Genomic DNA, 23,781 nt, shown 5'->3' on the forward strand with positions numbered 1-23,781 from the left:
TGGCTTGGCTACACGTCTTCTGCAGGGGTGTCATTTAAGAGACCCAAGAGACACACTTGTGGCTTTGCTCAACTGGACACCAGAGAGCTTGGGGCTGCCAATTGACCCACTTCATAGAGTGTCATAGAGCATGTGGAGACATAATTTAAGGTACCATGAAAAAACTGTGAACATAGCGCAAGACACCTTGAAATGGATTACAGGAACAGGTACTGAATGTGCACACACACACTCACACACACTCACACACACACACATTCACACACACACACATTCACACACGCACACGCACACGCACACGCACACGCACACGCACACGCACACACACACACACGCGCACACACACACACTTATTCACACACACTCACACACACTCACACACGCACACACATTCACACTCATTCACACACCTGGATCCATCCTGAGGCTCTCCAGCTGTTTGGGGCTGCTGTGGAGCGCTGTGTGTCGCGCCCCTCATCGCTCACGCTCAGGGTACTTCTGTAATATGATTCTATTTTGGGCCAAACGGGGAACGGGGAACGGGCTCCTCTGAAGGACAGAGTGAAGGGGGGCTCAGGTGTAAAGGTCATGTGTTGTAGGGGGCTGGGGGTCTGTTTTAGTGTTCCCATTCTCTGTTTTAGTGTTCCCATTTTAACTCAAGGTGTACAGCTCCTAGTCAGTAATTGTGGGGGATGGGCACCATTGAGTGATACCTACTCATTAGGACCGCCGCTGCAGTGCATGTAGTGTTTGTCAAAGGTTTTTTTTTTTTACCTCTAGATTAGAAAGTGCATCATCCTAGCTCATTAAAGCTGATTTGTGGAGTAGTGACAGGGTTTCATTCTTTCTTTTTTTTTTTAATATTTTATTTTAATGTCGTTGATGCTATAATTATGCAGATTATCTTTTTAAAATCTTTTATCATGCTTGACAATTTAACTGAACGTTTTGGACAAAGGTACAGTTATTTCCATTATAAAAATAGAATAATCATATTAATGTGATTTAAATATAATAACAAACGCTATAATACGCTTGATTGGTTGTGAAAGGTCAGGCTGGGTCAATGGCAAGGCATGCCGGGCCAGGAACAAGACCAACAGACACAGCTACTGTCCGTCATATCAATCTCGTAAATCCTTCATGATGGGCCATACAGGTGTCTTTTTATTTTGTCTGTTAATGTGCCTGTTGACAATTCAAATACATTGATTTAGATTATTGTTATAGATCATTGATATCGTTTATTAAACCATGTGGTGATTTGGTGTTACTCCTGTGGGCAATCTGCTGGTTCTAAATATGTCAGGTAAACACAGGTGGTTGGACTGTGAGTCGCTTCTTGCTGTGCCCGGGAGTTAAAACGACCCAGGAGGCTTTCTTGCTCAGGGATCATTGATTTCATAATCTGTTCATGCTCGTTCTTTCACTTTGAGCAGCGGTCATATTGTCTAGGTCTTTACTGTAATGCAATGCTTAAGTGTACAGTGATTCTTTATAACTTAGTGGGAAAGGGTGGTTCAGTTCTGATCATCTCGGAGGTTAGACACTGTAGCTGTGCATGCAAGTGTGTCCATGTGATGATGTGGGATTTATCCTGTGTGAGGGCAGGGCTACAAACTCAGCAGTGGGCTGGTCCTCGGGGTGAACTACACCCATCCCCACACGTTTTATTTATATATGTATATATATGTGTGTGTGTGTGTGTGTGTGTGTGTGTGTGTGTGTGTGTGTGTGTGTGTGTGTGTGTGTGTGTGTTTGTGTGCACACAGGCTGAAATGTTTCTGTGTGTGTGTGCACGCAGGCTCAAATGTTTGTGTGTGTGTGTTTGTGTGTGTGTGTGTGTGTGTGTGTGTGTGTGTGTGTGTGTGTGTGTGTGCACGTGCACCCTCGCTCTCAAACCCTCTACAGAGTCTATCTGACAGGCGCCCAAATCTCCCAACACCCCCTTTCCATTTCCAGCAGAGCAGAGCAGTGTGGAAATAAATATTTGACTTCCTACTTTAGCCGGCAGCCATTTCAACATTTAGCTCTGCTCAGGTGGCTCATTGGTTTTTCTCTCAAAGCCCATTAGCTGCCTGCCCATTCATTGCTGCATATTATGTGCTTTTTTTGATGCTAAATTAGTTCATTATTGTCAGCACAGGAGAACCCATGTTTGCTGTGTATCCCATCCAGCCTGCTCACTGATTGCTCTGTCAGATGTGTTGTGTTGTTTTTGAGGAAGGCTTCCATATTTGTCTTTATTATACGGCTCTTCAGAATGTTCCAAAAAGTACCGTTGATTTGAATGGGCCATCCCAACGTTCTACCCTACATTATTTCCTGCTAACAGACAGCTGTGAAAAGATAATGACCGCTGTCATAGGCAACGGGTTTTGTGCTTCTTATTCACATCTTACATCATTCCGCAAGAAGTCTGGTCATTTTAATGTAACAGACGTCGGTCATTATCCAAAAATAAATCCCTTCAGGACGAAACAACACCCTCCGCTGTGCGTCAGGGTGTTGTTCGCCCCTTCGGGATTTATTTTTGGATAATGACCTCCGGACAATACATTATCTCTTACTTAACACTTACTGGGGACTGAGGCCTGTTAGGCTTTTTTTTTAGGTAGTCTGACATGCCTTGAGGTTTTTGTATATTTCTTCTTACTAAAAACATTGATGCACAAGTGGCATGTATGTAGAAGATTAAAGGTTTCTCGGCTGTTCTTTTTATGACTCTAGGACCAAAACTTGCAGAGCTTTAAAGGCATATTGACAACAAGAACAAAAAAACTAAATATCCCTCGAGAAGGAAATAGACATAGAGTGTTAAACACGTGTAGTAAGTGGTTGGAGAGTAGGGTTATTGTAGAGGCCTGGGGGTATTTGTTGTGCTTTGGATCTGATCCATAGTGTTGTAGTGACCTGTAGGAAAACTGAAGACTCAAGCCTGTTTTCCCCACCTGTCCACAGCAACAGCGCACGGTGTACAGGCTGACCCTGGTGAAGGCCTGGAACGTGGACGAGCTGAAGGCGTACTCGGAGCTCATCGCCCTCGGCCAGCCGGACTTCATCGAGGTGAAGGTACGTCAGCGCGTCCCTCTGGCCTCTCCGTCTGGACCCTGGCTCAGCACAGCTGCTTTACACACACACACACACACACACAGACACACACACACACACACAGACACACACACACACACACACACACACATTCACACACACACACACACACACACACACACACACACACCACTGCCCTCTCCTTCTGGACCCTGGCTAAGCACAGCTGCTTTAGAAGCACACACATTAGCCCCTGTAGTCTGAGGCGAGGGGCTGTTGGCTTTACACTCTCATGGAGTTTCTCACTGCTACTTAGTATGTATTGACCTTTAAAAAAGGCTGTTTTCTGAGCTGAAATCTCATTATATTCTTTTACAATATAATATTTATAGCAAAGAAATGTACAAATTATTTTAGTCTCGTCAGATTGGTAACCTTTGACGTATGTATGAAGTATGAATATCAGCCCTTGTGAGGTGAAATGTATGCAGTGGAAGAAGAAGTGTGCTCTTCTGTCAACCAAACTACAGATTTCCAGCACCATGTTCACTTTACTGGCACCAAACTTTAGTCTCTTTGACAAAAACTTGCCCATTGTGGCAGTAAATCTGCCATGAGATTCTTGGTCGTCTTTTTTCAGATTCTTGTAAGCCCTCCTAGCTCCTCCCATTTCATTTGGGGGAAAAACAAGTTAATGACTACACTCGTTTAATTTGCTCTCCCCCTTAATGTATTTGCGAAAAGCAAATGAAGCAAGATCCCTCTCTGATTGGATTTTGTTCAGTCTTTAATTAATTGGGTAGGAACTGATGAATGTTTCTGTCACTCTTGCAAGGTTTTCCATGCTTTTTGGTGCTTTTAAGCCTTTGTCTGCCACAGGATAAGACATTTCCCTTAGTAAGATGATAGATTATGTATAAACATTTACCAAATTCACCACTGAAACTCTAGTGATCTAAACTCTATGACTGATGCCCCTTCAGTTTCAGGCTTTATATAACATATATCTAAGTTGAACATATGTTTGAATCTAAGCTTTTACCTAACCTAAACTTGTCGAACCACACTTATCTACTTACTTACCCACTTTCTTCCCAAAACTCTGTAAAAGCTGTGTCATAGTTGTTTTGAATGAGTTTCTATTATGCCTTTAATTGACAGAGCAGTGAAGATTGTGACAGGAAATGAGAGGGAGAAAAGGTGGGGAGTGGACAGGAGAAATGGCAACGGGCCGGATTCGAACCCGTGACCTCCTTGAGCGTCAAGCCCGAATGTGGTCGAGGCTACTGTTTGAACCACAGTGCCACTATGGCTCAAACAGTATCCTCGACCACATTCGGGCTTGACGCTCAAGGAGGTCACGGGTTCAGCCTGTGACAGTGCCCCCCTTTTTTTTTTGTGAATTTTGATAACCCATCGGGGATGTTCCTTTTCTCTGTATGGACTCTCTCCAGACAATGAATGTTCTGTAGTCTCAGTTTACACACACAGGCTGCCCTCTCCAATCCAGTCCACACATTGACACTTCTGACAGATACCATTTTGCTCAGAGACCCACTTGTGCCTTCACGCTGTCTGCTTAGCCCGGCTCACCGTAGTGGTAGGCGCTGCCAGACGTCTCGACGAAAATGCATTAGCAGTCCCATTGAGAACCTTGAAGCAAGTGGAAGTAAAACACACAGAAAATACCCACTTCATCTTATTACATCACTGAGTACTTCTGCTCACTTCTTCATGTTCAGTCCTCTTCCCAAGCTGTGCTAGACTGTTCAGTAGCATGCGGCGCCACCTACCTGATATCACAGACAGTAGCTGTGACTGTTCGCCTTATTCCTTATTTCTTATTCCATGCCTTGCCATTGACCCAGCCTGACGTTTCACAACCAATCAAGTGTATTATAGCGTTTGTTATTTTATTTAAATCACATTTATATGATTATTCTATTTGTATAATTCAAATAACTGTACCTTTGTCCAAAACGTTCAGTTAAATTGTCAAGCATGATAAAAGATTTTAAAAACATAATCTGCATAATTATAGCATCAACGACATATCAAATAAAATATTAAAAAAAAAGAAAGAATGAAACCCTGTCACTACTCCACAAAGCAGCTTGAACGAGCTAGGATGATGCACTTTCTAGAGGTAACAAAAAAAACCTTTGACAAACACTACATGCACTGCAGCGGCAGTCCTAATGAGTATGAGTGAGATCTTATTTTGGGCCAAACCTGGCTCTGATTGGAGCAGGTCGAAGCTGGATCTGCTCCTGACTTGGCTCATACCTGCGAGAGGTTTATTTCTGTCTCTTTTGACCGTAGCAACAGCAGCCAATGCTCCAGGTGCGTGGAGTGGTCGATTGTTCCCTGATCAAGGCCCTTCGGTGGCAACTTATGTGAAACGCACATTGGCAGAAATATAGTGGGTGTGTAATTATAGATCAGCAAACTTTAAGGCGGTTGCCAGGATGGTGGTAAACTGCTCAATATTTCCTATTTTGTTGTTGCTGCCAACCTCATTAGGGCCAAAGTTTGTACATTCCCTTGACTCCCTGTAAATTATATTTATCAGTAATTTAGATCTGGGAGATGTTTTAATTTCTCATGGAGCTTTTTTATCTGCTTTTAGCACTTGTATAGTATTTCTTTATTCGGTTTTGTGATGGAATAACCACTTGAGCTACCGGAAAAAATATATATAATTGTTACAACGAGCGGGCATGTAAGACCACATAATGATCGGCAGTGCTGTCTCTATGGTGAATAGTGCTCTGCTTGTCATATAGTGTACATTGTGCTCTCTATGGTGAATAGTGCTCTGCTTGTCATATAGTGTACATTGTGCTCTCTATGGTGAATAGTGCTCTGCTTGTCATATAGTGTTCATTGTGCTCTCTATGGTGAATAGTGCTCTGCTTGTCATATAGTGTTCATTGTGCTCTCTATGGTGAATAGTGCTCTGCTTGTCATATAGTGTTCATTGTGCTCTCTATGGTGAATAGTGCTCTGCTTGTCATATAGTGTACATTGTGCTCTCTATGGTGAGTAGTGCTCTGCTTGTCATATAGTGTACATTGTGCACTCTATGGTGAATAGTGCTCTGCTTGTCATATAGTGTTCATTGTGCTCTCTATGGTGAGTAGTGGTCTGCCTGTCATGTAGTGTACATTGCTTGCTTGCAGCACTGTTCCTGGATGTTACAGTAGTGGTGGGGAGTCTGATTATGTGAGTCTGCAAAAATAAACTTGTAGCTTGAATATTTGATAACACAGGGCTGCATGATGGCTTTCATTTGTAGTTTTTAATCACTTTGTTATTGCATTTTAATATTTGGTTGGTTTGGCAGCATATTCCATTGTCATTAAAAGTTAATTGCTTGAGTGTGGAGACTTGTTTATTGCCATTAAGCTAAGTGAACAACCAGTGAATGGAAATTTCTCTGTACTTATGATTGTTGTGTGGTAATACTTGACATTTATTATCAAGACACTTAAAATTGCTTTCAGGGAATGACCTGCGTAGTAAACATAAATTTGTAGTTGTAGTTCACCAAAAGTTCAGTGAAGTAACAAAGGTTAGTTTCAACAAATTGGAAGCAAGCACACAGGGTATAATGTCTGCTACGCATTGGGCTGTTATTTGGATTTTTTTGAAGGACTTTTAAACTTCTAAACCTCTGCCGGGAGAAATGCAGTTTTGATGTGGACAAGCTTAAACCGTTGTAGTTCCACGTTGGTGGAACGAACTGCCTAGCACTACCAGAGCAGGGTCGTCCCTCTCTACCTTCAAGAAGCTCTTGACGACCCAACTCTTCAGAGAGCACCTCCCTTCCTACCTTGGCTTAACTTGCACTTAAGCAGTGACAGTCCCACACTTCTTTTTCTTTCTATGTCGTTTTCTATTTCTTGAAAAAAAAAAAAAAAAAGCAGTGTTTATTGTTACACCAGGTTTTATTGCTCTTAGCTCCCTTGTACGTCGCTTTGGACAAAAGCGTCTGCTTAATGACTAAATGTAAATCCAAATGTAAACGTAAACCATCTCAACAGTTTGAAAGGGTTTAAATGGGTCATTTCCATTGATATATTTCAGTGCTATGGTGAGAGAATTATCACATGGGTCCATTCTAAGCAGTTTGGTTGAGCTACAGTATTTAATTTGGGCCTTTTACTCTTAAAGTGAGATAACATAAGCTTTAGATATGGAGCCCAGAATAAATCTCTTTCAATTTACAAAAATTGAATTGGAAATATAGCTGCAGGCAATGGTGAGGGGGCCAAGCAGCCAAGCAGAGTAAAGCTGCCATGGAAACTTGATGTCGCTATGGCAAGGGCAAGTACTTGCAAACTAGTTTTATGTTAATTGCCCGATTGGCCAAGATATGAGCTCACTTCCTGTCCTATCCTGCTCCGAATTCGATATATATAACAGACCAATGGTTTTGAAAATTAAAAGTTGTCTTCACACAGTAACAGCTGAATTTATTGGGCTGTAATTGGTTAACCACTTCCGTAAATCGAAAAACTCAACATGATTGCCAGATTTTGTAATGATGAAAGCCTGTGGACATTTTTTTTTACTTTTTCATAAAATCCAATATGGCAGAACATCCAATAGGCAGAAATTGATGGCTATGGGTGTGTTGAACTCTGCTTGATCAAAGGAATCTAAAGGTAAAGGCCCGTTGATGGTGTTAGGGTGCTTGTGACGCAGACATGAAACTTTCTGACAAGAATCACGTGACTGTCCCCAGCAAGTGTGCCAACATTTTACCATACGGTTTTAGGAGCTGCCACAGTCTCCACTGATAGAAGAAGAAAAAGATGATGGTGGGTAATAAGAAACACATTGGGTGCCTACACTGCTTGGCCCCGAATGACTAGCTACCGCCATGTGAGGAAGAGAAGCGAGGAGGAAGAGAAGAGAGGAGGAGGAGAAGAGAGGAGGAGGAGAAGAGAGGAGAGAAGAGAGGAGGAGGAGAAGAGGAGGAGAAGAGAGGAGGAGGAGAAGAGAGGAAGAGAAGCGAGGAGGAAGAGAAGAGAGGAAGAGAAGAGAGGAGGAGAAGAGAGGAGGAGGAGAAGAGAAGAGGAAGAGAAGAGAGGAGGAGGAGAAGAGAGGAGGAGGAGAAGAGGAAGAGAAGAGAGGAGGAGGAGAAGAGAGGAGGAGGAGAAGAGGAAGAGAAGAGAGGAGGAGGAGAAGAGAGGAGGAGGAGAAGAGGAAGAGAAGAGAGGAGGAAACTCCCTGTTTTTTTCTTCCTCTTGTCATTCTGATGTGGCTCTAGTCAGCATTAGAGCTTTCAACTAAAAATGGAGGAACGGCTATGTTCCGCACCTATGTAAGCTTGAGCTGATGTGTGTCCTGTCCTCCCTTAGCCTGGGTAGATTGTGACACCCGCTCCATTTTAATCCCCCCCCCCATATCCTTCTCATCCCTCTGCCCCACGCATAGCCTGACAATATTAGAGTCGGATCAGGTCCATGTAAGATAACCATGACACCGCTTGTACATTTATTACCGGCCCAAAAAGCTGCTTCGTACGCCCGCCTCGCTGGGGGACCTGTCACGTTCAGATTCAAAGCCGAGGCCGTCCAAAGAAATGCCAGACTTCAACTATGACATCCTGTTACCTAGCAACAATATTCACTCACTTTGATGCACTGTGGGAACATAAGATTTACGCTCGGCTCTCCAAGGAGATGGAGCAAAGACACTGAAACAGCAGAAGAAATAAGAGAGGGATAAAACCCGACCGGCATCGGTCTGTCAGAGAGCTGAGCCCCGAGATCTTACAGACTCAATAAATTTCCTCTGAAAACCGAGACAAACAGTCTCACCTTAAAGGTTTTGTTTTTATTCCTGTTGAATTATGAAAAACAGATTAAGGGCTGGTAGAAGGCTCTCTACGGTGTGTGTGCCCAACCTCTGGATGACGTGTGTGTGTGTGTGTGTGTGTGTCTGTGTGTGTGTGTCTGTGTGTGTGTGTGTGTGTGTACGTGTGTATGTCCTCAGTGATTTTCTTCCAATACGGGAAATTCCATCTTAAATGACCTTGCAGTGGTCAAATGAATATGCATGTGCTTCTTTTAAAAGTTGGGACTAATGTATTTTTTAACCGGAGAGAATATAAATAAATAATATCCTTTACAAGAGCGGGAGTTCAGGGCCGCTGTTTGATATGCTTATTGCAGCAGGAGGGGGGATAGAGTAGCAGTAGCAGTTGGCATATTGAGCTCGCTGATTACATAATAGTTGAAGACTGCTGGTGCCCTGAACATGGACAGAGCAGTGGCAATCTGTTACCCTCTGTTGTGGAATTCACCTCAGTATTGCTTGGCATTTCTAAGTCGGGGTAGGATGTCTCAAGCTTGAACGAGCCATGAAACAGCCACCACAATGGGTGCCATGAAACAGGACACTGTGTTCAGTACATGAAAGCTGGTAATCTTAGCTTGTCTCCCCTGCCCCTCAATTAAAATTCTGAAGAATGGCAGAATGGCAGGTGGTCTTGAAATTCTTTCAAGGTCTTGTCATCAAATGTGGTTGGACTTTGTGGCACATGAATTTATTTTGTGCCGAACTTCTTTGCCATCATTCGCTCAGGGATACCCTTCACTTCTCCCTCAGTCTGCAGAAATTGCACTCTGTAGCAGAAATTACAGCTGTACCCCCAGAGGGTTTCTCAAAGGCGTTTTATACACGTCTTCCCCCCTGCAGCTCTGCTGTTCTTAGCATGGCAGCTGGCAAGTGACACACGCTACTGTCCTCATCAGATCCATTTCAGCTTGTGGAGTCCGTCGGCTATGAGTGACTGGCTAGGGCTCCTCTCGCTGCTTTTTGGAGCAGATAATGAAGTTGGGTGAGCTCCAGAAAGGCTGGATGATGTTGCCCGTGAGGTTCACCACGCCTTACCCCTCCACCCGCTCCACCCAGCTCACGGCCCCTTGTCAGCGCCTCCCGCTCGGCTTAACATCTGCCCCAGTCTCTCCTCATCAGCTCGCCTTTGAACCTCCTGCTCAGGGCGCTGGCGAGCTCCGTCGCGCCGTTGTTCACACCAACCTCACAGGCAGCTGCAGGAATTTAGAGGCTTGCAGTGGGTATCTCTCCAGGGATGCACACACACATATACACACACACACAAACACACACACACACACACACACACACACACACACACACACACACACACACACACACACACACACACACAAAAAGCAACAAGCAGGCAACAAGAGGGAGAAAGCACTCTGGGATTACAAACAGACTTTATAACACCCAAGCTGCTGTTGTGTCTGCCTGGACCCTGATCTGTTCCCGATCCTGTTATGTTTTGGGTAGGCCAGTCATGTTCAAAGGTAGTTTCCATGGACCAAGACATAAATTCTACAATTCTACCAATTCTGTGGTAGGAGCTCCTCATAAAACTGTGTCATTCTCATATTGGGAGACTGCCGAAGGTTGTTGGTGGACAACCAAGAGGGACTGAGAATGTAACTGTAAGTTAGAGCTCGCGGCTAATACTCCAGTTCAGTGGTTCTTAACCTGGGTTCGATCGAACCCCAGGGGTTCGTTGAGTCACTCTCAGGGGTTCGGCAGGGGTTAAGACACACACAGTAGAGCTCTATAGCAATGTCAGGCCGTTTTTATATATACCTATGTTTTGAAGAAATTATATATATTTTTAAGGGTTCGGTGAATGCACTGATGAAGCTTGCAAGGTTCAGTACTTCCAATAAGGTTAAGAACCAATGCTCTAGTTGGAACCTTGGGTTTATGGTGAGGGGTTACTGATGCAATAATATATATGTGGTCTTATTTGTATGCTAGAATATACTTGTGACTGGATATTTTGTAGTAGGTTTATGAGTATTAATAGCTTCATCTCAGAGGCTATGCAGAAAGTAGAGAGTTTGAAAATGGATGGTCCCCATCTCTGGGGCTTCTCTGATGAATAAGTACCAGACCACATTCTCTGCCCCCCTGGTGCTCTCTGTTGTACCTCTACTCGTGCTTCATTTTTCTCCTGGTCTCAGAGGCAGTTCTCCCTCACTAGACACTAACAGGCTTGTCGTAGTTCACTCTGACAATATGGCTTAGAGATTTGAGCCAGTGGGAGAGCGAGCACACACGCGCGAGAGAGAGAGCATCACAGTAACCCTGAACCAAGGCTGAATGAATCATAGGGTTGTGGATAATGACTTGTTTTGGGTTGTTAAAGTCATAGAACAATAGTGGTTTTCTGCTGCTGTTGAAAACTAAAAGGTGAGAATTTGTCTTCAGGAACTGGATCCCTGAATAATTGATAAGATTGACCAGTTATTTGCAGACCCAATTAGAAGTCATCCCGTGGTCATTTGTCGGAGGAATTGATTGGCCATTCTTTTCTTTTTTTTTTTCAGAAGGATAGTATTGCCATTGCTTGACCTCTCATTTAGCTTAGTCAGTATGTTAACCTAGACAATTGCCTGAATTCCTTCATTATATGCTGGCTATGTAGTTTTAGTTTGTGGTCTAACTTAATATTGTCAACAAAATGGCATTTTGAACTTGTCCAGTCCTTGGATTCTTTAGATGGAATAATGACCTTGGTTTAGACTGGTAGGAATGAATTATGCGTTTGCTGTATAAGGTACGATTGGTTGTGTTTTGTGTAAAAGTTATGATTTGAAGATGTTAAGTCACTAAAGCCCGTCCTATGAGCTTCTTTGGCCTAGACTTGTGTTCAGAGCCTATGAGTGCCTGCGCTCAGCTAGGTTCTCACACCTGTAGCCCCAGCAATCCAAACTCGCGTTTTTTTTTGTAGGTTTGATGGTTTTTCCTCAAGTACAAATGGATGCTAGCTCAGTGCTTCCTCTCAGAGTGCCTTAATAGACGTTAGCGTTAGAGTTTCTAGAAAATTCCGGAAGCTTTCCCCCCACTCCCTGCTCACTGTCCTTCACCGACAGGCATTGGGTGGATGATCTAAGGGTATATTGATTAAAACATTATTTCCTTTACAATTAGTATTTCACAAGAGTATTAGAGTTGACACCATGATGGAACATGTGAGTAGCGGTGCAAATTAGCTGCGGATCGGTGATTCATTGCTACAGGCCGAACTTAAGAAATTCAATCAATGCCCGAGGTGTGTCAGGGTGCTCCTGTGTGTTTCTAGATATTGCCATTTAAAATAAATGTTCCATTGAGCATGTAGGGCAGCACTTGAAAGTCAATTTTTCAACTTAATATGTAGCAACATACTGAATAATATTCTGCATGAATGTATAGCGGTTTCCAATTTCATGCCATGAAGAAGTTATTATGGCTCAGAGGCGCTTAAATGCCATCTATCGCTGTTTCTTTCTTGCTCGCTCTCTCCCTCTCTCACTCACTCTCTGGTTCCACACACACACACACACACACACACACACACACACACACACACACACACACACACACACACACACACACACACAACACAGGAAGATAAATTCCATTACAGGCGTAAGGAGCTGCAATATTTTGAGTTGGCAAGGACTCTCTCAGAGGGCGCCCCCCCCCTCGCTCTGTGTTCCCCGGTGATTTATAAAGGAGGCTTTGTAGGTAATCATTATTCTACATGGCTACAGTGCGCCGTGGGCCTCATCAATTCTGTGCGATGCTGAGATTATCAGCCTTGGAAATCATCCACATCCACAAGCTTGAGATAGAAGCAGCCAGGGGGCTTTTTTTCTTTGTCATAATCCTCTAAATGCTGCTGTTGTGTCCTATAGAGGGAAGAAAAAGACAGCTTTTATATATTTATATATATATAATAAAGATGTTTTTCTACGGTTCCTTCTGCCCTTTTAAATGCCGTGATCAGTGCGGGGCCCACCTGGGGCCAGAGGTGTAAATGGAGGCGTCTGCAAGGCCCAGGGCAGCTCAGGCATTATGGGATGGCAGTTTTGTTGTAAATGGGGTGAGCGGAGTGCAGTGCTGGAGATAACTGCAGAGGGAGTAATGCCATTTCTTCTTGACTCTGTCCCTTATCAGCTCATTTAAACTGGCAGAATGCAAAAGATTAAAAGGAGGGCTACTTTTTTTTTTTATCTCCTTTTTAGCTCTTACTGTTATTTATGTATTTATTTCCTGAGATGGGTGTTTCTTTTCTGGGGTTTGGAAGGAAGCAAGGGGGGGGAGAGTGGAAATGCAGAAGGATTGTCCCTGTTCTTCACACTACTTCCTCTTGGGTTCAGCTGAGTCTGCCCCCACAGCTTTAGTGTTTATTAATACTGGAGACTGGAAGGAATGGCTGTGGTTCCTCATATCCATCCACAGGTTGTCTTATTGCCTGATAACCTCTACTTGTCCTTGGTCCCGGTTCATTGTTATAGGGAGTTATCAGCCCCGCGTATCACTCCACCACCTAGCCTCCACCCTCCCCAGTGGCCAGTGTGTCAATAAGAGGGCTGTGTGTGTGTGTGTGTGTGTGTGTGTGTGTGTGTGTGTGTGTGTGTGTGTGTGTGTGTGTGTGTGTGTGTGTGTGTGTGTGTGTGTGTGTGTGTGTGTGTGTGTGTGTGTGTGTGTGTGTGTGTGTGTGTGTGTGTGTGTGTGTGTGTGTGTGTGTGTGTGTGTCTCAATAAGAGGGCTGTCAGGGCTGTTAGGAGACTGACGGCCAAACTGATGTTCTGCTATTGATCTGCTCCGCTGGTTATATACAGACGGCCGTTTGTCAAATGGGCTTTGTGATGAGTACTTTTATGGAGGGTCACTTCTGTCGGTGTTACGTGAAAATGGTGTGCTGTGCTGTTGCCCTCATTCGCTGTATTCAAAGCTCCCTTCTCTGTGCCCTCCCTCCAAACCTCTCTCTCACTGTCTGAAATCTGTGTCTACTCACACATTCATTCTAGTGCCCGTTTCCATTGTGCTATACAAGAGAATGTCACATAAATGTCAGTAATCCACTTTGATAGAATTTAGTTTTATACCATATATTGGAAACTCAGTCTTGGATTTGTCAGTCATGATCCAGGTTTTACAATCTTTTACAATGATGGCCATCATTGTGAGACAGAGCTTGAAGGCCCACTCGCCGTTCCCATCAACTTGTTATTCATATAACCAATCAATCAAAAAATGAGAGGGTGTGTCCAAACTTTTGACTGGTACTGTATATGTCAGTAATCCACTTGTTATTCATATAACCCATGTTTGGGCAGCTCTCTCTCTGTTTCCCCGGCAGCTCAGTTGAATCTTTTGACAGTTTTGACAGTTCAACAACTCCACAAAATGGCCTTCCCCATGAGCTTCCTAGATAATTAAGAATGGTTTCACATAATGCATTACTTTAGTTTTCTCACCTGCCTTGGCCCCCTACACCTTTCATTTGGTTAATATCAGTTGAATAGATAATAGCCAATAGATAACAGAGGGATGAACCTACAAGTTTATTTCATTTACAGTGCAATTATGTAGCAGATACACAATGTATTCACTGTGCAGGGTGCCATCAGTGAAAATGTAAAAATGTATACATCCTTGTAAGTCGCTTTGGATAAATGACTAAATGTAAATGTAATTGATGTTTTTTTTCCGCGTGGAGAGAACTCCTAAGACCCCCGGTAAGACCCCCGGTCAAGGCACCCTTCCAGAGAGGGCTTTCATGGACGTCTTTAGACATAATGTCCTTCCACAGCAGACCAGCTGCCGGTCCTCTTTCATGTGCGGTCCCAGTGCTCACGGAGGCCAGTGTGATTTCCTCAGCCGTGGCTCAGAGCTAATGGACTCACTTTGGGGTCTGGGATTTATTTTCATTCTTCCTTGGCGGAGAGAGAGTAGGGGATTCAAATGCTGTCTTTTCCCAGTATATCCTCATATTCATTCTTCCTTGGCGGAGAGAGAGTAAGGGATTCAAATGCTGTCTTTTCCCAGTATATCCTCATATTCATTCTTCCTTGGCGGAGAGAGAGTAAGGGATTCAAATGCTGTCTTTTCCCAGTATATCCTCATATTCATTCTTCCTTGGAGGGGACAGAGTAGGGGATTCAAATGCTGTCTTTTCCCAGTATATCCTCATATTCATTCTTCCTTGGAGGGGACAGAGTAGTGGATTCAAATGCTGTCTTTTCCCAGTATATCCTCATATTCATTCTTCCTTGGAGGGGACAGAGTAGGGGATTCAAATGCTGTCTTTTCCCAGTATATCCTCATATTCATTCTTCCTTGGAGGGGACAGAGTAGGGGATTCAAATGCTGTCTTTTCCCAGTATATCCTCATAATCATTCTTACTCGGGGCAGACAGAGTGGGATGGATTCAAATGCTGTAATTTTTCCAGTATATCCTCATTTTCAGTGTTTCAGTCACAGCCATGTTTTCTTTTCTTTTTTTAAATCTCTGTTTTATCTTTGCGGTGCAGGGAGTGACCTACTGTGGCGAGAGCTCGGCCAGCAGCCTCACCATGGCCAACGTTCCCTGGCACGAGGAGGTCATCTTCTTCGTGCAGCAGCTGGCCGACCTGCTCCCCGACTACGAGATCGCCTGTGAGCACGAGCACTCAAACTGCCTGTTGCTGGCCCATCACAAGGTAAGGATGCTCTCCTTCACCGTCACTCACTTTCATGTTTAACCCTAGTCCTCCCCTCATCTCCGCTCCTCAATGAAATAGGCCTATTTCTCATTAATGGGGAATTAAAATGTTTGACTCATTAAATCATGGGGCTTACTTAAAGATTCATAGTAATAAAAGGCAGAATAATTCAGTCTGTGTGCCTCCTCTGATGAAATCCGGTCTGTGCCCTGAGCGGAACTTTTTTTTTACTTAATTTTTTACTTAATTTGCACCTGAGGCCAGCGCAAAAATGGTACAGTACTTATGGTACAGTAGGTCATACGCTTGTCTTTGGCAGAAGTGCTTTAGTACTACAAGAAAATAAATGCTGGTGGTATTTTCACTGGTTGCCCTCAGTCCCCAGCGGTTCCACAGCTTTTTTTGTCTGTAATTTGAAATGACAAAGTGTTGGGTTAGGTTAAATAGTTTGGAATAACTGTGTGCTTATCACAAAACTGCACCCAGCGTAAGCTGCTCTTAAACTGTTCAAGTGAATCCCTTACCTGTCCTTGCACTGAACTGTGTTCCTATTTGTAGCTGTTTTGAGATTCATTTGTCGTATTTGTTTTTATTTATTTTTCTGTACACTGCCAAGGATTGTTTTTATCCCCTTCCCAAGCCTCCACAGAATTGATTTGTACGTTTCTGACGCTGCTTTAAACCTTTCCACTAGACCCAGAGAAGGCTTCCTCTGTCTTCTAATACTGGTCACACTTTGCCTTAAAATCTCATTTATATGGACAGCTGCTCCATCCTCTGTAAATCCATCCCATTCCTCTCTAGTCTCCTTTGATAACGTTACTGATGGATTGTGTAGGCTGGAAGGCCCTTTGATGTCTTTGCCTTTTTCTGTAGATCAGATCCCAATCTTCTGCTTAAATAATGGCATGTACTTATGCGGGCGTTCCCCTCTCGCCTCCCTGCGTAACTGTTTTCATGCCACGGTATTTATACCCTAATAGCGGCTACCTGCTGTCAAAATGAGATTCCGTCTCACCTCGCTATCGGTCTCAAAGCCGAGCTGTTAACCCCCGTGCTGAATGTCTCTGCAGACACAGAGACGAGACTTCAAGTCATATATACCCCCCCACCCCCCATCTTCAATTACTGCAGCTTTTTGAAAAAAGCATTTCCTTCTCCACTACTTTGGCCCAGCTCGATCCTTATAAGCTATACTTGGTAGCATGTCATTGCCCTACGCCCCTTATCTTTTCCTAGACACCAGCCGAAGTCATTCCCCCTCTCCCTGTGATGCAGCCCACCTCCTCTCACTCACTCACCGCTCATAGAGCCCAGGCGTCATGCTGAATATAGACACTCATTATTGTGATTGGGGGGGTTGAGGGCCTGGGCACGCGCGCCGTGCGTCAGTGGAAGGTAAACTGAAAAAAGTGGGTGATATGCCTCCTCCTCCAGCAGACCAGCTGTCAGAGAGTAAGAGGACACCTGGGCTCACCTGCAGTACGGGCAGCTTAAGAGAACACACATCCGACGCCGTGTTTACTGCAGTTTTTAATTATGCATGCACCGAATCGCCATTGCTGCATTACAATGAAGCAGTACCTCTTGTGTTCATGTTTTTTTTCAATAGGTTTGCATCCTAACCTTGTTTAAATGTAAATAGAGAAGCGTTCCCCGTTCCTGCCGTGGCCGTGTTCTATAATTCGTATTAATAAGCTGAGTGAAGGGGTCAGATGAAGCTCTGCTGAGAGAGAAAGTGAGAGAGAGAGAGAGAGAGAGAGAGAGAGAGAGAGAGAGAGAGAGAGAGAGAGAGAGAGAGAAAGTGAGTGAGGGAGTGAAAGAGAAAAAGAGAGAGAGAGAGACAGACAGAGAGAGAGTAAGAGAGAAAGAGAGAGAGAGAGAGACAGACAGAAAGAAAGAAAGAAAGAGAGAGAATGAGAGAGAGAGACAGACAAAGAAAGAGAGAGAAACAGAGAGCTCCTCTCCACAGCTGAAGCCCACACAGGAGAGAGACAGACAGACAGACAGACAGACAGACAGACAGACAGACAGACAGACAGACAGACAGACAGACAGAAAGAGAGTGAGAGAGAAAGAGAGTGAGACAGACAGCTGAAGCCCACACAGGTGCCCCCCGCTGCTCACCTGGCCCTCCTGTGCGGCAGGCAGCTTACACTCAGGCTGTGAGAGCAGAAAGGGAGACAGAGGCAGATGCGGAGCTGGAGAACGATGGAGAGGAGAGAAGAGAAGAGACCCCGCCTCTCCGTCCCTTCAGTGGTGCGGCTCCGACCGCGGGCCGTCTGGAGCGCCGCTCAGCTCCCGCGTAACGCATAGCACAGTGGCTCTCGGGCGCGGCTGAAAAGGCAATTGTTCCCTTAATACGCTGCCATTTCTCACACAGACGCTGGGAAGGCCAAAGCCAGTAATTCATCGCATTGATTTTGTGCCTCCCCTCCCTCAGCTCCTTCAATCCATCCCTTTTTTCTTCCCATTCCGTATCCCATGAGCCTCTCCTCCAGCGGCCCCTGACACTCGTTAAGACACTCGTTCATTTGCTTTATAGGCTTTTGTGAGCCGTGTTTGTGTTGCTCTGCTCTACCAGCATTCGCCCCTCTCTACGTTTTTGTCAGAGATAAACCGTATCTATCCCCATCCTCATGAATGATGTACGTGAGCGAGTGAGAGAGAAAAAGAGAGAGAAAGAGAGAGAGAATGAGAGACAGACAGAGAGAGTAAGAGAGAGAGAGACAGACAGAAAGAAAGAGAGAAAGAAAGAGATAAAGAGAGAGAGAGAGAGAGAGAGAGAGAGACAGACAGACAGAGAGAGAGTAAGAGAGAGAGAGAGACAGACAGACAGACAGAAAGAAAGAAAGAGCTTTTTATAGCGGGGATAGCGCCGTGGCCCTTTAAGCGTGCGGTAAACAAGGGTTTAAATCTGCTGCCTGGATCATGCTGTTTTAACAGTCCTGTAATGAAATAAAGTGATTTAATACGCCATTGTCTGTCCCAGTGCTGGCTGCGGCGCACATGGCCTTGCCTTTTGTGATTATTGAATAATTCATACGGGAGGCGGTATTTAAACGTTATGAGTGCTGGAGCTTTTTTACAGAGTCGGCAGATGAGCAGGCACTTTAAAAATCACAGCGCCTGCCGACTGACTGTAGCCCTCGTGAGAGAATTAAAAACAAAGTTCAAAGGTATTTCGGCTTGTCCTCTTCTCTCGTTCAGTATTTTTCTCCCTATATTCAATTATTTCCCTCTGTATTTAAAGTATGATAAAGAATAATTGAAAGACCATAACCCTAGATTAATGGTGTTTGATTCCCGAAGCGCCCCTGTAAGGTGGCAGTGACGCAGGTTCCCCTTGTGGATTGAGGGTAAATATTGAGACAGCTGGGCCTCACCCTCCTGGTGTAGCCATGCTCTTTATTTCCCCACTGCCTTCACTAGTCCAGGGGTGTGCCCCCCCCCCCCCCCCCATGCTTATGTGGGAGACTGCTGATGGTGGTTGGGCTCTACATGAGATGAAAGACAGACGGTGAGACAAGGACTCCGCACTCTCCCAGCCTAATGCGGGGGAAGAAGCCCTCTCCCCTGAGACACCCCCCCCCCCCCCCCCCACCCCCCCATCTCTGATGGATGGCTGTTTATCCTGAACCAGCCTCAGAAAGACCAGGGGTGGTGCGGTGAAAGAGTGGGGGGGTATTCACACCACCCAATGAAGCAGTAATGAAAACATGAGGGCTTAGGAGCCAGGTTCCCCCAGAGGGGATCTGTCAGCTTAAGGCTTCGCCCCGACGAGCCAGAGAGATAGCGCCCCCAGCCCTGACTCCTTCAGAAGCTCCAGGTGAGCGGGAGGAGGGAAGAGATAGCAAGGCGGAGGGGATAAAGACAATCCTCATCGGCTTTGCACAATAGCTGGAGGAGGATGAGAGGAGGAGGCCCTGGGAAATGTTTCGGGGTGATGCATTCATGGTCAGACAGAGATCAGGCTTTCTCTTTTGGGATCCCTTTTGTCATTTATTGCAAAGCAAAAGACAATACTGATCTCACTTCAAACTGTATGGACTGGGGATGCTGCTGATGATGTCAGTGATCAGTAAGAATTGTATTTAAACGTTTTTTTTTTTATGACCGATTGTGTTCTCTAGAAATACTAATGGCTCAGAGTATATCTTTGGTTTGGCCATGGAGGGAATAGCATGGCAATAAAGGTCCATTGGCAGTTAGGATTCTCTAACTGTGTCTAAGACGTTTTAAGTGATATATACAGTACTGTGCAAAAGTTTTAGGCAGGTGTGAAAAAATGCTGTAAACTAAGAATGCTTTCAAAAATGGAAGTGTTAACAGTTTATTTTCATCAATTCTTCATAAATTAACAAAATGCAGTGAAGGAACAGAAGAAAATTCTAAATCAAATCAAAATTTGGTGTGTCACCCTTTGCCTTCAAAATAGCATCAATTTTCCAGATACACTTGCGCACAGTTTTTGAAGGAACTCGGCTGGTAAATTGTTCCAAACATCTTGGAGAACTAACCACAGATCTTCTGTGGATGTAGACTTCTTAAAATTCTTCTGTCTCTTCATGTAAACCCAGACAGAATCGATGATGTAGAGATCAGGGCTCTGTGGGGGTCATACCATCACTTGCAGGACTTTTTGTTCTTCTTAAAGCTGAAGATAGTTGTTAATGACATTGGCTGTATGTTTGGGGTTATGTTCCTGCTGCAGAATACATTTGGTGCCAATCATACGCCTCCCTGATGGTATTGCATGATGGATTAGTATCTGCCTGTATTTCTCAGCATTGAAGACTCCAATCATCCTGACCAAATTTCCAACTCCACTTGCAGAAATGCAGCCCCAAACTGGAAAGGAACCTCTACCATGCTTCACTGTTGCCTGCAGACTCTCATTATTGTACCTCTCTCCAGCCCTTCGGCGAACAAACTGTCTTCTTCTACAGCCAAATATTTCTAATTTTGACTCATCAGTCCAGAGCACCTTCTGCCATGTTTCTGCACCCCAGTTTCTATGTTTTCGTGCTTAGTTCAGTCACTTGGCCTTGTTTCCTTGTCGGGGTAGAGCTTTTTGGCTGCAACTCTTCCATGAAGACCACTTCTGGCCAGACTTCCCCGGACAGTAAATGTCTGTACCTGGGTACCACTGGTTTCTGCCAGTTCTGAGCTGATGCCACTGCTTGAAATCTTCCGATTTCGAAGGTAAGTAAGCTTGATGTGTTTTTCATCAGCTGCATTAAGTTTCCTTGGCTGACCACTGCGTCTACGATCCTCAACGTCTTCTTCAAAAGAGCTTGAACTGCACATTTTGAAACCCCTGTCTGCTTTGAAATCTTTGTCTGGGAGAGACCCTGCTGATGCAGTATAACTACGTTGTGTCTTGTTGCTGTGCTCAGTCTTACCATGTAAATGGATACAAAATAAACATTTATCGTTTACATTTTTCAAAGCATTCTTAGTTCATAGCATTTTTTCACACCTGCCTAAAACTTTTGCACAGTACTGTATATATATATATGTAGCAAAATATGGTGTCGTCTGTTCTCCAGGAGCAGGGTCGTGTTCTTATATTTTCTTCCCTTGACCTTTTACTTCGAGGTGTTTTTTCTTTTTTGGGTCCGCTGGCTTTGGAGCAGACCCAAGAGCAGTTGCTTGAATGTGTTTATTCCTGACTCACAGAAAGGCACTGTGCAAATACTGCAGCAGTGAGTGTGTGTGTGTGTGTGTGTGTGTGTGTGTGTGTGCACGCGCTGTATGCTACGAGGGAAGGCAGGCAGGCTCTGGAGGTGTGCCGCCTCTGGAATGGCATAACGCATGTAATCCAGGCCCCACATTCACACGGGGGAGTTGATTATGTCTGGAGAGAAAGAGAAGGAGGGGTTGGGACTACTGCATCAAAAGAGAGACAAAAAGAAATACAGAGAGAGAGAGAGAGAGAGAGAGAGAAAGAGAGAGAGAAAGAGAGAGAAAGAGAGGGAAAACCAGAGAGAAAAGCAAAAACAGAGACTCCACGCCTGCAGCTGATTGCATCACAACAGCCCAGGATGGATTGCGGGCATCTTTCTACACTTGTGTGGTGTGGAATGCAATCAGTACAACTTACTCCTGGCTCACCCTCTCCCCCAATCACACACACACACAAACACACACACACACACACACACACACGCACACACACACACACTTGCATCCCATGCTTGGTGCAGCATTGTTTGCGATGAAAATGGATAAAACTGATGGCAGAAGCAGAGAGTGCTGCTTGTTGCTCGGCGCTCCGCAGCGAGAGGCAGAGACGGCTGTGATGGATGAAGAAGGACACGAGCTCAGGCAGCCTCTGAGGCACACAAGTATGTCCAGACGAGCAAGTGCAGCAAGCCACTCTTGGGCATATAAACATGAGGAAAGCAAGTTTCATTATTACCTCCGCCAAGGAGGTTATGTTTTCGCCCCTGTATGTTTGTTTGTCAGCAGGATTACGCAGAAACGCATGGACCGATTTCCATCAAACTTTGTGGGGAGATTGGGTAATATAATGGCAATAATTGATTCGATTTTCAGATGTCAAGGTCACAAGGCGGTTTGCAGTCTCTGAATGCTCGACATTCTTGTTTTCTTTTGAGATCATTTGTACTTAGTAGGAAAGAAACCCCCTGTGCAATAGACTGTCAACAGATGTTGTTAAAACAGACTAAATCGATATAATTGGTGGTCTTCACGTCACAGTCAAACACACTTCCTCTACCTGTCATCCTTGTTGGATTGTCGACGGTTATTTTCGGTATCAAACAGTGATCTCGTGCTGCGAGGCAAAGCTTACACTAGATCTGTCTCAGAAATGATCTTGTTTTATCAGGGGACAGTTTTCACCTTCTTTGGTGTTTATTTTCAAGGGCATGTTCCTATCCATGTGCAGCAAACAGCTTGTAGCGCACAGCAGGCAATCAAGTCAGCATGTCATCACTTTTTAATTAAATCAGGCCATTGAAATGATCACTTATGCAGTGCAATTAAAAGATTGCTCGGTTCGGTTCAGTCAAAATAACTAAAAACTGTTAAACTGTCCCTTTGAAACTGTTAAACTGTATCTTTAAAACATTTTGACACCTCGTATTGGGACAACAAATACAACTTCAATGGCGTAGTGAAAAGTGCACCCTATTTTATGGCCTCTCCATGTAGCAGATGGTATTAAGAAATATCTTACATGATAGAGAGCGGAAAAGAGTACAATACAGTGGCATCCAATGCCCCCACATTTAACATTTTATAATATAGGCTTCAGTGGCATATTATGCCCATGCCCTTAATCTTACCCTGGATTAATTCATCATTTGCATTCCTTGAATCCATGCTTTGAATCCTCAGGTGCTTCAGCTCTCTTATTTATTCCCAGTCAGGGGTGACAAATGCAGTGGGGGGGGGGGGGGGGGGGGTGGGGGGGTGGGGCGAGGACCAGTGCTGACCCCCTCTCGTAAACATTTTGACAGAGGCCGTTTGACAGCGAGGGGAACTAAATTAGGATTTGATGCGCTCCCCTGGCTTGCATCACCACACTGATGCCGCCGTCAGCTCCACCACCCCTCAGGGAGCTGACCGGGGGCCACTGTGATTAATCACTCAGAGAGCTATCGCTCACCTGCTGTCTCTCTCTCTCTCTCTCTCTCCTGCCCTCGCTCACCTGCTGTCTATCTCTCTCTCTCTCCTGTCCTCTCACCTGCTGTCTATCTCTCTCTCTCTCCTGTCCTCTCACCTGCTGTCTATCTCTCTCTCTCTCCTGTCCTCTCACCTGCTGTCTATCTCTCTCTCTCTCTCCTGCCCTCGCTCACCTGCTGTCTATCTCTCTCTCTCTCCTGCCCTCTCTCCCCCCCTGTCTTCTCTCCCCCCCTGTCCTCTCTCTCCCCCTGTCCTCTCTCTCCCCCTGTCCTCTCTCTCCCCCTGCCCTCTCTCCCCCCCTGTCCTCTCTCTCCCCCTGTCCTCTCTCTCCCCCTGTCCTCTCTCTCTGTATGTTTAGTACTTAAGTTATGTTTGTTTGTTTATTTAGAAGGATCCCCATTAGCTCTACCCTAAGACAGAGCTACTTTTCGTGGGGTCCACATTTAACTTACATACAAATATCAAAACATTAAGTTATGTTATGTTATGTTATATCATGTGGAGTACTTATATGTAATGTTATGTCTTGTT

General features: G+C 44.7%; 1 protein-coding gene across 1 annotated transcript in view; it reads left to right on the plus strand.

Moving 5' to 3' along the window:
* The window catches only part of tyw1 (tRNA-yW synthesizing protein 1 homolog), a 72,317-nt gene that overhangs the window by 46,933 nt on the left and 1,603 nt on the right, over nt 1–23,781 (plus strand). The window contains exons 14-15 of the mRNA XM_080844743.1: nt 2,962–3,072; nt 15,424–15,591. Of these exons, the coding sequence (XP_080700869.1) occupies nt 2,962–3,072; nt 15,424–15,591 (279 nt within the window). The remainder of the gene's footprint in view (nt 1–2,961; nt 3,073–15,423; nt 15,592–23,781) is intronic.

Source organism: Sprattus sprattus (assembly GCF_963457725.1).
Source record: "Sprattus sprattus genome assembly, chromosome: 9".
NCBI lineage: Eukaryota > Metazoa > Chordata > Actinopteri > Clupeiformes > Clupeidae > Sprattus > Sprattus sprattus.